Source organism: Hyaena hyaena, unplaced genomic scaffold (assembly GCF_003009895.1).
Source record: "Hyaena hyaena isolate Hyena2069 unplaced genomic scaffold, ASM300989v1 scaffold_550, whole genome shotgun sequence".
Lineage (NCBI taxonomy): Eukaryota > Metazoa > Chordata > Mammalia > Carnivora > Hyaenidae > Hyaena > Hyaena hyaena.
In genome coordinates this window covers 778,106-795,806 of record NW_024081182.1, presented here as the reverse complement: position 1 = coordinate 795,806, position 17,701 = coordinate 778,106, and the positions used below count along the sequence as shown (strand labels likewise).

General features: G+C 38.1%; 1 protein-coding gene across 2 annotated transcripts in view; it reads left to right on the top strand.

Annotated features, from left to right (window-relative positions):
* The window catches only part of GDE1 (glycerophosphodiester phosphodiesterase 1), a 23,431-nt gene extending 6,104 nt beyond the window's left edge, over positions 1 to 17,327 (top strand). Inside the window, exons 2-6 of one of the 2 annotated variants that reach the window (XM_039255881.1) lie at positions 3,601 to 3,776; positions 7,361 to 7,466; positions 9,902 to 9,994; positions 11,884 to 12,095; positions 13,722 to 17,327. In XM_039255881.1, the coding sequence (XP_039111812.1) occupies positions 3,601 to 3,776; positions 7,361 to 7,466; positions 9,902 to 9,994; positions 11,884 to 12,095; positions 13,722 to 13,869 (735 nt within the window). In that variant the 3' untranslated portion in view covers positions 13,870 to 17,327. The remainder of the gene's footprint in view (positions 1 to 3,600; positions 3,777 to 7,360; positions 7,467 to 9,901; positions 9,995 to 11,883; positions 12,096 to 13,721) is intronic. The other variant, XM_039255882.1, reaches the window with a different exon arrangement.
* The last annotated feature ends 374 nt before the right edge of the window (positions 17,328 to 17,701 follow it).

Below are 17,701 nucleotides of genomic sequence, written 5' to 3'. Positions count from 1 at the left end.
CAAAAATAAACATTAAAAAAAAAAAAAAAAAAGGAAAAGAAACATGCTAAGTGGGAAAAAAAAGCCAGTCACAGAAGACTGCGTATTATATAATTCTATTCAATAAAATGTCTAGGGGTGCCTGGGTGGCTCATTCTGTTTAGCATCTGACCCTTGATTTGGGCTCAAGTCATGATCTCATGGTTTGTGAGATCGAGTCCTGCATCGGGCTTTGGGCTGACAACTCAGAACCTGCTTGGGTTTCTCTCTCCCTCTTTCTCTACCCCTCCCCCACTCAGGTGCTCACTGTCTCTCTCACTATCCCAAAATAAATAAGTAAACCTTTAAAAAATAATAAAAATAAATAAATAAAATGTCTAGAATAGGCAAATCCATAGAGATGGACTCAGAGAGGCTGGGAGTGTGGATTGCTAACAGACACAGGGTTTCCTTTTGATGTGATGTGGGGATGGTTGCACAGCTCAGTGAATATAATAAAAACCATTGAATTGTGCACAGACGAATTCTGTTGTATGAAAATAGTATCTCAAAGCATAGAAAAGAAGAAAGGTTTGATTCTGAACTTGTTCAGATTGAAAAATCTCTACCAAAAATACCACTCTGCCATTCTGTGTTCTAGTAGTACAGTCTGTGGTTTTCATTATCAGTAAGCACAAATGAAGTTCTTTCTTGTGTTAAGTTACAGTATAGGGATGAATATTTAAACGTTACTTTTCAATGAAACACTTAAAAAGTCATATAAATATAATGGATTTGTTAAAGCAAATACTTTTAAAATCAGCTTTATCAATGTATAACTTACGTTAGTAAAAGAGACATTTTCATCATACAATTTGATTAGTTTTGATAAATACATACACCTGGGTAACCACTATCTTAATCTATAGCCATCACCCCAGAAAGTTCCTTTGTGCTCTCTTTGGAGTTAACCCTCCACTCAACCCTCTGCCCCAAGGCAACCATTGATCTGATTGCTACTACTGTACTACACTGTGCTATTCTATTACTTAAACTATTAGTACAGTTTTAAAATAAATGGTTTCATTAAAAAAATAAACTTTATTTTTAATTTCTTGAATATATTTAATATCAAATAAAATTTTAATACAATTGCAGTGTTTTTGTAAACCTGCTTACGTGAAATTTGGATGTATAGAAGAAAAGATACTATTATAAGGAATTGCTTTAAATGAAAAGATGAGTATGAATTATATACCAATATGTGAATTTGAATCAGGAGCTTATCTTTTTGCCTCTCTATCTGGAATAACATGAAAGTCCTGGTAAAGAAAGTTGAATGCAGCCATTAGAAGATCTGGTGATTCTTTTATAAAGCTTGTTTTGGGCCTTCATAAACCACTTAGAAAAGACAAATAAATGAATTCATTAGCTCTAGTAATGTTGCTAAGATACAGTGTCTCGCCATTGTTATTTCTTGTGTTGCAACCAAAGAAAGATGGCCCTAATGAATAAAGATATAACTGAACCTAATTATAGTGCCGACCTCAAGGACTAAGGATAACTTTTGTGTCACAGTGAGAGAGATGCACTGTGAATACTGAAAATGTCATCTTGTTTTATGTACAATATGACCCATATTGACTCTCCAGTGCATTATTCTGTCTTTAACTTAGAAGATATCTCTCTTAATCTTATAAAAAGATACACTTTTTTTTTTAATGTTTTTTATTTGTTTCTAGGAGAGAGAGAGAGAAAGAGACAGCGTGAGGAGGGGAGGGCCAGAGAGAGAGGGAGTCACAGACTGAAACAGGCTCCAGGCTCTGAGCTGGCAGTCAGCACAGAGCCCGACGCGGGGCTCGAACCCACGAACCGCGAGATCATGACCCAAGCGAAAGTCGGACGCTTAACCGACTAAGCCACCCAGGCGCCCCATAAAAAGATACACTTTTTAACCAGTATAGAATGTAAGCATTATTGTAATGACTTTTTCTCTGAGATATGTGTTTTGAATCATAATTACTTAGGTTGAGTGCCACCTTTGAGCCAGGCACCAAGCTTGATAATTTACATGCATTCTTTCTAAGTTTTCACAACTCTTAGGATGATTAGAGAAGTCTCATCTTGAAAAGGATGAAACTGAGCCTCGAGTATAAGTAACTAGATGACACAGCCAGTGAGTGATAGAACTGGGATTCTTAGGTGGGGAAATCTTGGTCATAATGTGAAAATCAAACTTTGAAGCTTGGAACAAAATATAGTTGTATTATATCTTTATAAGTAGGGGTAGGAAAGGATTTAAATAAGGTAAAATAATCTATGCCCATAAAGAATATGACTGATAAATTCAATTATATTCCAGTTAAAAATGTGTTTAAAAGAACACAATAAATAGCAATGGCTAACATTTATTGAATGTCTGCTGTGCACTAGTACAGAGTTGTACATCGTTTCCAGGTGCTTAACGTGTAGAGCAAATACATAGGCACCTATAAGGGAATGACACAGGAATAATGCACATCCACTTGAAGATGGAGGGGAAGGGGGAGAAATCTCACTATATCTGTAGTGTCAGTAGTAAACGTCTGGTGGTTAAGAGCACAGCCTCTACTGTGTCCTAGTTTGTACAACCCAGAGCAAGTTTCTTAATCTCTGTTTCCTCATCTGAAAATGAGAATATTAATAGTACCTCTCCAAGGATGACAAGAATCCAATGAGTTAAAACATTTAAAGCATTTAGAATAGTGCCTGCCTGTATAGAAAAGGCTCATTAAATGGTAACTATTACTATGTTTCAGGGCAGCAAGAGATAGAAGGAAATATGGCAAAATGTTAACATCTGTGAAGTCTTTTTTGCTGTATGCTGCTGTGGGTGTTTGCATAATTAAATTTTTTTCATTTAAAATCTTGATCGTAGTGAGCATTCCATGTTTTCATTGTGACAAAGAAGCCAGGGAAGCAGACGTGGGCTGGTGCGTCTCAGAGGAGCGCGCTCACATTCTCTATGCTCACGTTCTCTTTGTAGATAAATTCTAATATACCTTATCATGCTTACCAGCTTGTTGGCCAACAGCCTGTGCTGCTTACATAAACAAAATGTAATGTCACCTAGAAGCAGGCCTGGCATTTCTGATACAGAGGGTGGAGTTAAGCCAACAAAAACCTGACTCATCCTGTTAATGCCAAAGTGTGCACTATACAACTAATCAACAAACACAGGGTAATCATCAGAGATGCTGCACCAGAGCATAGGTAAACATGGCATTTGTCTAAATATTTGTAGTTGTGAGCCATTAATGGCCCACAGAGTTAAGCAACCAAAGAACACTTAAGTTCCAGAAATCTCTCCCCATCTACTACTGTGAGAATGGGAAGGGTGGGGAACTTGAAGTATTTGAGGAATCCCTAAGTGTGCAGGTTGAAGGAAGGTTATATCATCAGGAAAAGTAGAAACTGGAACTGGATGGGCTGCTATTTGTTACAGGAAGGGGAAGGAATCAGTAAGAGAAGCTGTCTACTTAGTAAGTCCTGTTGGTTGTCTTGAGCGTTTAGATCTACAGATGTTTAGATGTACAGTTTAGACGTACAGACATCTGACTGTAATGGCCACTTGCCATTAATATTGTCGATATTTTTGTTAAGGCAGCTAAGAATGGAGCAACAGGTGTGGAGTTGGACATTGAGTTTACTTCCGACGGGATTCCTGTCTTAATGCACGATAACACAGTCGATAGGACAACTGATGGTACTGGTCGGTTGTGTGACTTGACCTTTGAACAAATTAGGAAGCTTAATCCTGCGGCAAATCACAGGTTAAGGTAAGTGGTTCATTGTCACTTAAAAGTACCTTTCACCTTTGTTGGAGATCACAGAAAGACACTAGCACCTCCTAATCACATCTTCTGCTCCAGGAAAATTGTTTTGTTGTGTTTTGTTTTGAACTGTATACAAGTTTCTCAAGTAATAAGCACGGTGCCAGAAACAATAGAAATATGGCATGGATGTTTTTCTTCTTTTCCCACTGAGACCAACTTTGGCTTTGGAATTATTCTCAAGACAATACTCTACCTAGTCACTAACATTACTAACATTAGACAGTTACTCTATACTGTCATGTAAGTTTTATATATATATAATATACATACTTATATACGTAAAAATTATATGTATATAATTATATATATTAACTTACATTTATATATATTATATATATATACATATATATATCAGAACTAGTCTTATAAGATATTCCACAAAAAAGTGTTCTGTGATCAACTAAGATCAAGCACTATACTCTAGATGTTCCCCTTGGGGGTAAACAGTCCACATCAGTCAATTCTTACCTTCAATTTAATGTTTCCCAAAGGTGATGATCACAGAACTCATACGATTCCCATCATTAACAGCTATAAACAAATTGGAATTCATATATTGGGTAATAAACTTTGGAATGTGGTTATTTAAATCCATCTCCTCTTCTTTATAGTACTAAAAAAATGGTGTGCTCATTGTTAATCATCTTGTATCAGTTCTCTGGACTATGATCAATACTCCTTGAGTATTGAGTATTCAGCCCAGTGATTATGTTACAGTTCTCTGTAAAAGATTTAGAGTTTATTTTCCTAGGATCTGAAAGAAGTTAAAAATCAAATAAAGGAAATTATACTTTAATCTAGAAAGAATATTATTAACAGTTGAAAGTTCTGAGTGCAGGCTCTGAAATTGCTCTTTACTATCATCAGACATTTCAGTGTTCTGCTATATGTGAGAGAAAGGCAGGTTTTAATACTGCAGTGACATTGCAGCTAATAAGATCTTAGCTTCAAAGTCAACAATTAAAGGAAAAAGTGCTCAGGGTCATCATCACCTTTAAAATCCTTTAAGGAGGTACAGTACTGTGGATAGATCATCCAGACATAAAATCAACAAGGAAATGGTCTTTGAACAAGACATTAGATCAGATGGACATAACAGATGCATGCAGAACACAGCATCCAGAAACAACAGAATATACATTCTCTCAAGTGCCCATGGAGCCTTCTCTAGGATAGATCACATGTTAGACCACAAAACAAGCCTTAGTAAATTTAAGAAGATTGAAACTGTAATATGCATCTTTTCTGACCATAATGGTATAAAACTAGAAATCAGTCAATAAAAAACTGGGGAAAACACAAACATGTGGAGGCTAAGTGACATGCTACTAAACAACTAATGAGTCAACAAAGAAATCAAAGAAGAAATTTCAAAATAAATGAAGAAAGATGAAAACACAACAATCCAAAATCTTTGGGACAGAACAAAAGCAGTTCTAAGAGGGAAATTTATAGCAATACAGGCCTATCTCAAAGAAATAATAAAGAAAAATCCCAGACGGTCAAGCCTTAACAGAACTAGGAAAAAAAGAACAAAGCCCAAGGTGAGTAGAAGGAAGGAAATAATAACGATCAGAGCAGAAACAAATGAACCAGAGACTAAAAAAAACAAGTAAATAGAAAAGATCAATGAAACCAAAAGAGGATTCTTTGAAAAGATAAAATTTATAAACTTTTAGCCAGAGTCATCAAAAATTACCTGTAATGATTCTGGAAATCCATGGAGGAGAGAAACCACTGTTTGAAAATGCTGGCGTCTATCATGTAAGCAGCTACCTTAAATAAAATCCAAACTCTGGATTCTAGTGAATGTGTATAATTATAATGAGCTAGATGTAGGGCAACAAGTTTAGTAAAAAAGAAAAGACCATTGGCTAAATTCTTCATGATCATATTCCATAATTTTATAAACTTTCCAAGTTAGAGAAGTTGGAGTGATTTGGGGGGAAGGGGAGAGGAAACTTACAGAAGTTTTACAATCACCTTTAAGGCATTACTGTTAAATTTTGATGTGCTAATTGACTTTCTGTGTGTTAATAGGCTTGAATGTATTCATGTACACATTAAGTAATATCTTAATTTGTTTTTGGAACTACAGCAGAACATGTATAGAATACTGTTCTTTCACTCATTAACATGCCTGAAAAGCATTCACTTTTCCTTATTCTCCAGTGGGTTTTAATTTTTTTGTTTGTTTGTTTTTGTTTTTGTTTTTATTTATTTCTGAGAGAGAGAGACAGCGTGAGCAGAGGAGGGTCAGAGAGAGAGAGGGAGACACAGAATCTGAAACAGGCTCCAGGCTCTGAGCCAGCTGTCAGCACAGAGCCTGACGTGGGGGTCGAACCCATGAACCGTGAGATCATGACCTGAGCTGAAGTTGGACACTTAACTGACTGAGCCACCCAGGCACCCCTCCAGTGGGTTTTAAAGAAAGGAGTATGTGAAAAATTTCTAACTCACATAAAAAAACCTCTAGACAGAGAAGGAAAATCAAATGAAAACTATCCTCTGGGTAACCATTTCCCATTACTGTGTTACATTACCTCACTCTACATAGGTTTTTCTTTTACTACCTCTAATCTGTATTGAAAAACAGACACTGAGAACTAATTAAACACCTTTCTCACTTCGGGGGGGAAAAGTACAATATTGGAGTCAGTGTACCATCTTAATGTCTTTCACTCAGCCAGTCTTTATCCTACAGGTGGGGACTTGTTGCATTTTCTTTGTTTGGACACCAAATGAAGAAAGAGGCTTGTGTTTAGGGACCATGTTGTAGGAAAAATAGGTATTTTCTCTAGAATTATCCTCAATGTGGTGAGATGCTCATTCTGAGAGGGGGCACAGAAACTAAGACTGGCCAAAGGAGTGGCAAAGAGACCAAAGTCTCTTCTCTCACTCCCTTGGAATAGGCACTGAATAGAACGGCTGGCAGAATTGCCTGTACTATTTAAATTCTCTTTCTTTTTTACCAAGATATTATGATATGGTTGAATAAACATAAGTTAAATCTCGTAGAATGAAATTTCATTGTGTGAGAAAAACAAGTTTCTTATATATCAGGCACTTAACTTTCCTTTATCAGAAAATTATTTATAGAAGATTATTTTAAACAGTTGCACTTCAGTGTACAGCAATGCAGTGAACAGATTTATATATTCCTAGGAATTTCTCTTGCATAAGGTTCTATTAGGGCAATTAACAATTTTAAAATTTAAGTTTCAACTACTCCAGAGGTAGCATTATACTCTGCCTTTTGGTGAGTAGAGTTACTAATTATATCATAAACTAGTAATTTCATAAAAATTAAATGATCTTTGTTGTTGCTGTTCTTTGGTCAAGAATATCTGTAATCTGGTTTGAGGACTTAAAGCAAATTTTCCTTAGACTTCGGTATGGCTAAAGAAAGGAAGTTAGGGAAAACACACTTTCTGTTGGTTTGGAGACATTTGTCAAATGTCTGTTTCACTAAACTTTTATCTTTCCCTTTTTCCCGCAATACACTATTCCTTTTCCCTCTCTTATAGGAATGATTTCCCTGATGAAAAGATTCCTACCCTGAGAGAAGCCGTTGCAGAGTGCCTAAATTATAACCTCACAATCTTCTTTGATGTCAAGGGCCATGCAAATATGGTACAGTTTATACCACAGATCCTACAGTTTAATCTCTAGTAATTTCCAAAATTAACTATATATTTTGTTACTTATCCTTCTTATGTTATTCGTACAAACTATATTTGCTTATTGGAAGTTTACAATGCAAAACTCCACATCTTTAGCAAAATAGTAAATTAGGGAATTCTTAACCTTTGATGGAACCTTTTAACAACTCTGGATATTTTACAACTAACAAAATAGTCGGTTTTCTTACTTGCATAAAGCATTTTCAAAAGATATTAAATAAACCATAAAGAGGCGCTTCGTGAATAAAGCACTTGGCTAACCTTGTAAGGAAGAATGTAGGAGTGAGACACAACACCTATTGCGTCTGGCTGATAAGTTAATGGTTTTAGATGGATAAGTATTGACTGTATTTCAAGAAAACTCCTATACATAAAGTTTCTGATAGCTAATAGGATATTTATCTTTTACTTAGAGTTATCCTTCTTGTATGATTTCTGTTCTTATGTATAGTTTTGTTATTTTATGATTTGAGTAGGTATACTTTTATGATAAAATTATTATAATTTCTTCAAATATATATATGACATTCCTAAGTAAAATTTTGCTTATATTATAGAACATATACCTTTATTCAAAAAAACCTATTATTGCAATGGAAAATCAGTGGGAAAATATGGTTTAGATTACATTTGTTCACTTATAACCAGCTTTTCAAATACAAATGCTTTTTTCTGCATTTGGACTACTTACAGGAATTTTCCCCCTTGAAAGCTATAATCGGTAATGGCCACCATTCTGATTATATCAATTTTTTAAATTAATTTCGGGATACAGTTGAAACATTGTTGAAATCTGAAATAAGTGCCTAAGTATATATTCTAACTTTAGCACAGTAAACTCTCATTTTTGAAGAAAGAAAAATGGTACTCTAGCTTATTTATTATTCTGGTACTGATGGCTGTATGCGTCTTAGTTTCCCAGTCAGCCTGCATCAGAATCACCAGGAATACCTATTAAAAATACTAATTCCTGGGCCATATCACTTAGAGAAGAAATTCTAAAAATGTCTGGGAGCGTGGTTTGAGGAACACGTATTTTTAATGAGCACTTTAGGTTTTGTTGATGACATTGCCCACGTTGGGATCCCTGATAGGTCCTACATTTCACCACAGCATAGTGACCTTCATGCTTATTCTCTTAGAATAAAAGGGGAGGAGAAAAATATATTTTTTTTAATCCAGCTATTTGAGCTTTCTGGTTTGGTGCTCATAGGTGGTTTGGGCAACAGTGGATAGAACATAGTGATCTGATTCACCAAAATGTAGTATAAAGGAAGAAGTGTAGTAAATTAGAGATAGTAGAGCACAGGAACCAAGATCATGGGCTTTGGAGTCCAACAGATGCTGATTAAACTCTGTCACTTACTAAATGTAACCTTAACCTTGATATGCTTCAGTTTCCTCATGGGTAAAATGAGAATAATAAAAGAAACAACTACATACGGTTGTTATGAGAATTAAATAATGTTGGTGAAGCATTACACATAGGACATATGTTAGTGCAGACAGCAAGAAAACGTTGGCTCAATAGCTCACACTCTTGTCACATTAATGAAGGGGAAACATGACATGAATAGTTCCTATTTTCTTTTTTCTTTTCTGGAATGCATTTTGTTGCTTTTATTTGGTTATAAGAATGTGTGACTTTCCAGAATTTAGTGGTATTTCAAGAATTCCGATATAGCAGCATTCCACTCCACCTAATGCCTAGTCACCTCTGTTGTTGTTAGCTGCTATTGATGCCAATGGCCAAATCTGTTAATTCACTAGAGGTTACAAAGTATCTGTGTTTTAACTGTGTCATTTCTTCTTCATTTATTTGTCTGGCAACTACAAAAAGAAACTTCTGCTCATCTTGGGAAGAATTGGAAGACTTCCAGGTCTTCCCAGTTCCTTCCTTGTCCCATTGTGTCTGCCTGCATGTTAGTGATGAATTCCATTTCCTCTCAGTGCCCTGGACTGAGCAAATGTACGCTTAGTAGTTCCCAGGCTGGTTGGCTCATGCTTCAGCTAGGAAAGGCAGAGGATGATGGAGTTATGGGTATAAAAGACTTTTCCTAGTGGCTAAACTAGGTTATAAGGGAAAGGTTTCAAATTTTGCTCCCGGCCTCCACTGCCGTACCTTCCAAAAGTATGGCCAAAGGGGTGAACCTCTCAACAGAATAGCAAAGCAGCAGTACCTTAGTTTCCCTTTTGTCTGCTGTAGGTGTGAATTTAAGATGTTTCCCGGTGGATGATGGAATCTACCAACACTCCTTTCAGCATCCTCGTGTATTAGTAAAGTTCTAATTTATTCAGTAGGGTTGTACTTAATATGTAATAGTTATTAGCTGGTACTATTACATTTAAGTAAATTTTAAATACGTAAATTTCTCTGCTTTACAGGCTACTGATGCTCTAAAGAAAATATATATGGAGTTTCCTCAACTGTACAATAATAGTATCGTCTGCTCTTTCTTGCCAGAAGTTATCTATAAGGTAAATTCAGGATTTTTATTGCACATAATACTATGTTAGTTGATGGTGATCATAGGAATGGCCCAAGTAAGCATAAGCTAGATGCCTGTGAAATTGAACTGAATATTAGTTGAGAAACTCCTCTTTTAACAAGAGAAATTCAGAAAGGGGAACGAACTCTTACCCCACTTTAAAACACCATGATTCTTCTTTAAGTTCCTTCTTTTATGTTGTTCATAGGCTCATTCAGATTACCTTAGTAAGCACTCTCAGAATAAGGAATTATGTACCTCTTCATCTCGCTAAGTAACAGCAGAACAAACCTTTTAAAAAAATAACTCTTAATGATGGAGAATTTAAAATATGCACAAAAGTAGATGGTACTATAACAAGCCCCCCTTTAACCTTGACCTAGCTTGTTTCATCCGTACATACCCCCATTTATCTACCCCAGCATTATTTTGAAGTAAATTCCAGACATCATTTCATCCATAAAAATTGTATTCAGTAAAAGTGATTCCCTTTTTTAAAAAATATAGCCACAGTATAACCATTATCCTATCTAAAACCATTAAGTCCTTAAGATCAGGAAATATCTAGTGAATATATAAATTTTCATGTCTTAAGAAATACTGTATATATGTTTGTCTTTTATAATTGTTAATTTGAATCAGGACCCAAATAAAGACATTCTGTAATATAAAATCTTAGAACCTGTAAGTTCTCCTTTCCCCTACATGTGTTTATTGAAGAATATGGGTGGTTTTGTAGAGTTTACCCAAGTCCAGATTTTGCTCCTTATGCCATGATGCAGTTTAACACATTCTTCTCCTGTATGTATTTCCTATAAATTGGTAGTGAGAGCAAAAGGCTTGATCAGTGGAGGTTCAGTTATTCTTGGCCAGATAGTCTCAAAGATGAGGATATTTTTTTCATCAGGAGGCACATAATGAGAGTCTCATTGACTCTTTTGTTGTTACTGTTTACAGCTGCTATTGATGCCAGTGACCAGCTCTCAATTGATTAGGGGTTGTAAAACCTTAATATGGATAGTTCTGTCATTTCTTCACATATTAATTAGCTAGAATACTTCTGTAAAAATTCTCATCTATTTAGTTATGCAGTTGGCAATTAAATGCTTAGTCCTTGACTTTATTTACCAGTTTCCATGATGAGTTGGTTCTGTAGCATTCTTCACACTGACCAACAGAGTATGCATTTAAAATTTTACGGCAAGAATGGAACCTATCCAGATAAGAACTGTCATTGAGATGAATAGCGTCATGGGGCATTCAGACATTTGGATCAGTGTTTCCCAATCTTACGTGACCACAGAGGACTTCACTGTATGCAGCATTGTCCAGAGGAGCGCAGAGCACAGACTGAAAGAATTACACCTCTGCATCTCCCCATTTCTCCCTGTCTGTCCCCAACTCCTGCCCCTACTTCTCTCTTTGTTCTCTCTCTTCTCACTTACTTCTCACCCCACTTCCCCATCCCCACAACTCTTTTTCAGCCATTTTCTCTAGAAAGGATCAGATGCTAACCAGTCCATCTGGAAATGATCATGGTTCTATCCTCACTGAGTTCTAATTACTTATCTCTGACCAGAATTTAAATTGATAACCAATGGAAGGTTTATTCTTATGACATGAAAATTTGACCCTGAGATTGTAATTACTCATTTTAAAGGTAGAGATAGTGAAGGAAGTGTTCTTATATATTAAAAGTTTCACATCCATTACATTTTTTACTCAAAGGATAGTTTATGTCTGTTTAGTAGACATGGGGGCCAGGGTACCATTATTGCCACCTCATCAGAATGAATACATTGGCTAAATGCAAAGAAGAATGAGAGGTATTAGACTTCAGATACGATACTTATTTTAATTTCCAAAATTACTTTTCAGATGAGACAAACAGATCAGAATGTGGTGACGGCTTTAACCCATAGACCTTGGAGCCTTAGCCATACAGGAGATGGGAAACCACGCTATGATACTTTCTGGAAACAGTCCATGTTCATGGTAATGGACATTTTGCTCGATTGGAGCATGCATAATATCTTGTGGTACCTGTGTGGAATTTCAGCTTTCCTCATACAAAAGGATTTTGTATCCCCGTAAGTTGTAAGGTTTCTTTTTATCTTTTTGTCACAAATTTCCTGGAATGCACTTCTTGGAAAGGAAGGATAAACAGTGGACAGCCTGGATTGGGTTCCCCCCACAAAGCCCACCATGCCTTTATATTTATATTTGTATTTTATTGTTTTCGGAGAGAAGGGCAGAGGGAGGGAGAGAGAGAGAATCTTAAGCAGGCTCCATATAGTGCAGTCTGATTCAGGCCTCAATCCCACGACCCTGAGATCATGACCTGAGCCTAAATCAAGAGTTGGACATTCAACCTACTGAGCCACCTAGGTGCCCACCCACCATAGCTTTATTAAATTGGAATGCCACTAGCTTCTTAGGTGGGAAGAGTTCAGGCATACTTCACTGTGTCCAAAGTAAGTTGATCAAATATTCTTAGTTTTTAGTGCACTTTAAAGGAAACCTAATAAAAAATAAACCTGCCAAACTATGATGGAGAGAGATGTCCTTGTGATTGGCTCCCTTTGAAAAGCAACACAGGATCCAGGCCAGAGCCACAGTGAAGTCACCATGTGAGCACCTAGCTTATCCCTCCCACTTTCCTTCCTGCTCTGCTTTACATTATAGACTCTGCTTCATTGCTTCCAAGAAAACTTTCCATTCCCTAACCTGCTAGCAGTCTCTCACCTTTATTGTGGTAATTTTATAGCTGTGCATTTCAGCTGATTAGAGTTGTTAGTTTTGTATTATTTCAGGTGTGAATGCATTTAGGTCAGTCAGTCTAAGTATAGGCCTACAGTGTTGCAAGGTATCAAGAAGCTGAAGATGCTGTGGTCAGGAAAGCCATGATCTGCCTTCACAGAGTTTATAGTCAAGTAGAAGAGAAGTTACTAATCAAATTAAAATCCAATAACTGTAAAATTACAATTAAGGTAAATGCTATGTAGGCGAGAACAGTGTCCATATACTGTCATTTGACCTAATCACAGGAGTTGGGGAAAACATCCCCAAGGAAGTGACAACTACGCTAAGATCCGAAGGGTGAGGAGGAGGCACCTGGGTGCCTCAGTCCATTAAGTGTCCAGCCCTTGGTTTTGGCTCAGGTCATGCTCTCACAGTTGACAAAATCAAGCCCCACATCCGGCTCTGTGCTGACAGCACAGAGCCTGCCTGGGATTCTCTCTCCCTCTCTCTCTGTTCAAATAATAAATAAGCATTTAAAAAAAAGGCGGAATGGGAACGTGGAGATCCAAGTCACAGGGGAAAACACATGCAAAAAAGTGTTGCAGCAGGAAGGAACCTAGTTCTTTTAGGGACTTGAAAGCAAATCCGTATTCTGCCACACCAGGAGGAACAGGGGAGCGTGGTGTAAGATGAGGCCAAGAAGATGCGTAGGGACGAGCCAGTATGGCCTCCACTCTGACATTTATCTTGGTGTAGGGTGTCTAGCCAGTCACTGAAGTGTAAGCTGGAACAAGGTGGGGGAGGTTCCAGTGCTGGGTTTCGAAACACTCCCTCTGATTGCATGTGCCGAGACCGTTAAGAGACTCTTTTTGGGCACCATTAGTACTCAGTGAACACCATGCTTAGTGACCACTGTAGATTCCTGGAACAGTTGCTCCTTGTTCTGACAGAATTGGTTTTTCCTCTTTCTTCAGGGACTACTTGAAGAAGTGGTCGGCTAAAGGCATTCAGGTTGTTGCTTGGACTGTTAACACCTTTGATGAAAAAAGTTACTATGAATCGCATCTTGGTTCCAGCTATATCACTGACAGCATGTTGGAAGACTGTGCATCTCAGTTCTAGAATTTTCCCCCAGGGAGGAAATCCGGGTACAGAAACTGCCTGCTGGCCTCACGCAGTGATATCAAAATACCCTTTGTGCTAGCCCAAGCCCTGGGGGGGTCAGGAGGCTCACACAAGCAATAGTCAGTGTTTGCATTTTTACCTGAACCAAAGCAAAACCTGGTTTTGCCACCTTGCTCCACGGAATGCCTGACTTCAACACTGTTGCTCTTGAAAATCTGGGTCTGCAAAAAGGCACAACAGCTCCTGCCCCACCCTAGCTGAGGGATACACCAAGACCCAGTGAGGATAAGCACAGATTGAGTTGTGCATTTTGGGGTTGCAGATGCAAATGCATGGGAAATGCATGATCACTCAAAAGTTGACATTTTAAAACTTGACACACTTATGTCATTTACTTATTTAAAATATTTGTATTCAGCTATATTATCAATGTGCTATAGACAGCAAACTTGTGACCATACTAATAAAATCATTAAAAGGAGCACTAAGGGAAGACTGTGTACCAAGTATAATGTCCTAAGACAAGGAATTTAGGGAAGCCTCTCTCTGCAATCCAGTGACCAGAGGCAACAGCCCCTGGTGAGGCTTCAATGCAAAGCAAAGAAAATGGTATGTAAGTCTTGATACTAGTCCTAGGGATTGTTTATGGTATCTGCAAATAAGAGCTATGAGCCACTAGGGGGCAGAGTTACTCTCGTTCCGGCTGCTGTACAACATGACCCTAGAACTGCAAGAAACATCGAAGAACATCTAGACTTAAACCCTCATTTTACAAATGAGAAAACTAAAACCTATAGAAGGAAAAGGTCTTCCTCAGAAATGACCCAGCTGGTGGCATAGCAGAGCCTGATCTCATAAAACTAAAATGTCTTACTGCTTGCCACTAACATTAATGGTTTAATATGCCTCATCTCAAAACCCAGAAAAATCCTACAGGGGTATTATCTTTTAATGGCTGAGGAAACCAAGTCAATGCAAACTTAGTCACTTACCCAAGCTGTCAAAGCCTTCAGTGCATTTGAGATTCAAATCCAAGTCAGTCTAACCCCAGAGCCCCTGCTCTTAACCATTTGTCCTGTCTGCCTTTATAATGTAGAGCCCTTCATTCCCAGCTCTGTGTTCATGAAGCTTCTAGGGGTCTTACTGTGAACTTAAGTGACAATATTTAAGATGAAATTGAGTCTTTAAAAATTGCAAAGCCATCTGTCTCCCATAGCTGCCCCTGTTCCCACCTTCCAGCCCCATCTGCAGTCTTGACCGCAGGCCTTCAGCTTAGTCATGACTTCCTCCTGAGCCCCAGTGGGTCACCAGCCTCACACTCGCAGCGGCCAGACCACCAGTCCACACAGCTAGATGGCAGAGAGAAGCACACCACGTTTGGCTACAGTTGGTGTTGGCAAGAGCATGATGGATGGGGCCTGGGACATTTTCAATAAGTATTTACAAAGACATTTTCTCACATCTAAAGATTAACAACAGGACAAAGATTTATTCAAGCGATGTAACAAATAACTCTATGTCCTTTCATGCCACATCATGACTAGAATGTCAAGAGGAGGAGGTGACCAAAGAAAACGTCTTTGGATTGAACCCCTGCTCTGACAGACTGTGCAACAACCAACAAGGGAGGAATTCTCTTGGGGGCAGCACAGCATTAACCTCCCCTCTGTTGTGGGAAGACCTCTTGAGAGTCAGGAGGCCTCTGTTTATTGACCTTTGTCCCAAATCCATTTTGCCCTTAACTCAGGCCCAATTAAGAATTTAGATCCAGTGCTAAGGTCCTTGAAGATTGGAGACTTTGGATGAAGAAAGAAGGTGTTAGCACTACTATTAAGCACTTGGATGGCTTAGTATAGGGCTTAAAAATGTAAGATTTGGGATCAGAGAAAACTAAATCCAATTTTATGTTTAGCAACCTAATAAATAAACTTGGGCAAGTTACTTGATTCATCCTGTACAATAGGGGCAGTATTGGTACCACCCTAGGGAGTGGCTGATTAAATGACAGAGTGCATGTAAAAGGCTTATTAATAACTAACATGTCCTAGACACTGCTTGAAATGCTAACCATGTGTTTGCTCTGCAGCAACACCATGAGGTTGCTGCCGTCAAAATCGCACATTACAGTGAAGGAGACCAAAGCACAGGGAAGTTCAGTATCTTGCCCAAAGTCACACAACAGTAATAGTGTAAGGATTTGGTCCCGGTGATGTGGTTCCAGAGCTCACACTCCAAACCCCTGCCTATCCTCATGTCCAGTCCATAGCAAGTACTCCCTAATGAGAAAAATCATTCCCAATCCTATTATGGTGCCTGTCCCATAATAGATGGTCAATAAATGGAGGAATGAGTTCTGGGATAGCCAAGAGGAAACTGGAGATACAGACCTAGTGTGAAGTGGGAGTTGTAGATAAATGATTCAGGACTCAGCAGCATCGAGGGGTCGTCTAAAGTCATGATAGGTGGCATTCTTTCCAAGAAAGTCAATACAAATGAAAATTACATCCTCTGCTGTTCTCTAAATTGCCCCTCTTGCCCTCATGATGCCCCAGACAGTAATATGGAAAGAAATACCTCCAAAGACTTAAGAAATTTACTACTGACTTAACAATGCTTATTTTCTTATTTGGAGATCAGTGTCTCAGTGTCTGCAATCCTGTTTTGATAAGAATTTCACCAAGACAAAAATACTTTTTATTATATCCAAATTTCTAAATAAAATTATACCTACCATTTCCTAAAGTGGGAATAGCCCTTCAACAGGACAATAAACCACAGCTCTGAGGACAAATGAGGGTGCGGATTAATGAAGTTCCAAACATGCACACAAACCTTTAGCATAGAGTGATGATTGCTACAGTACAAGGTTATTTCTTTAATCAAACAACTGATGACTGATGACCTTGTATGTTCTCTTATCAAGCTAAATTATGCCTACAATCTCACAATCTGATCAGAGTATTACCTGTATTACCAAGTATTATAAGAGGTTGGATATCACTTAGGCACAATGGTCCTCAAAAGACACTGTCCTTGGAGTCCTGTATTCAATATCAGTCCAAGTAGGACCTACCTTGTTAGAAATGTAAATTCTCAAAACCCATCCCAGAACTACTGAAGCTGAAACTCTGGACTAGCTGTTTCAACAAGCTCTCCAGGTGGTTCTGATACTTGTTCAAGTCTGAGAACCACTGAGCCAGAGAAAAATCCAAAAGTCCTTAATCCTACCACTAACTAGCTATGAGACAGACAAATCACTTAACCTAGGTGTGCCTGACTTTTCATCTGTCAAATGGAGATCATATTTGCACTAATTGTCTCATAGCGCTAATGTTATGAGGTTCAAATGAAGGGCGAGGGGGGGGAATGGAAGTGATTTGAAGAATGTGTTAACAGTGTTATGTTATGAAGATTAAAAAAAAACACACACACAAAACGTGGAGGTGCTCAGATACCATACTACTCAGGGTGTGGTGCTCAGACCCAGGGCACTAGACAGAAATGCAGGCTCTCAGCCTCCATCCCTGAATTCACAAACTAGAACCTGCTTTGTATCAAGAGCCCAGGTGGTTAAGATGGAGAAAGATCTACACAGGTGTAAAACATTACTCGTATGGGACAGATGCGGTGATGGGGAGTGGGGAGAACCCCCTTGCTCCACACCTGAGTTCCTCTATCTCACACTATCCCACGGTGGATCAGATGTGTAAACTTTGAGAATTTAGGAAGGTATTTGTGAAATGCTACCGTATTGAGACAATTCCTATTAATAAGCTGACTTCTTACCACAGGACCTCAATTAAAAGATTACAAAAATGTATGTCACTCT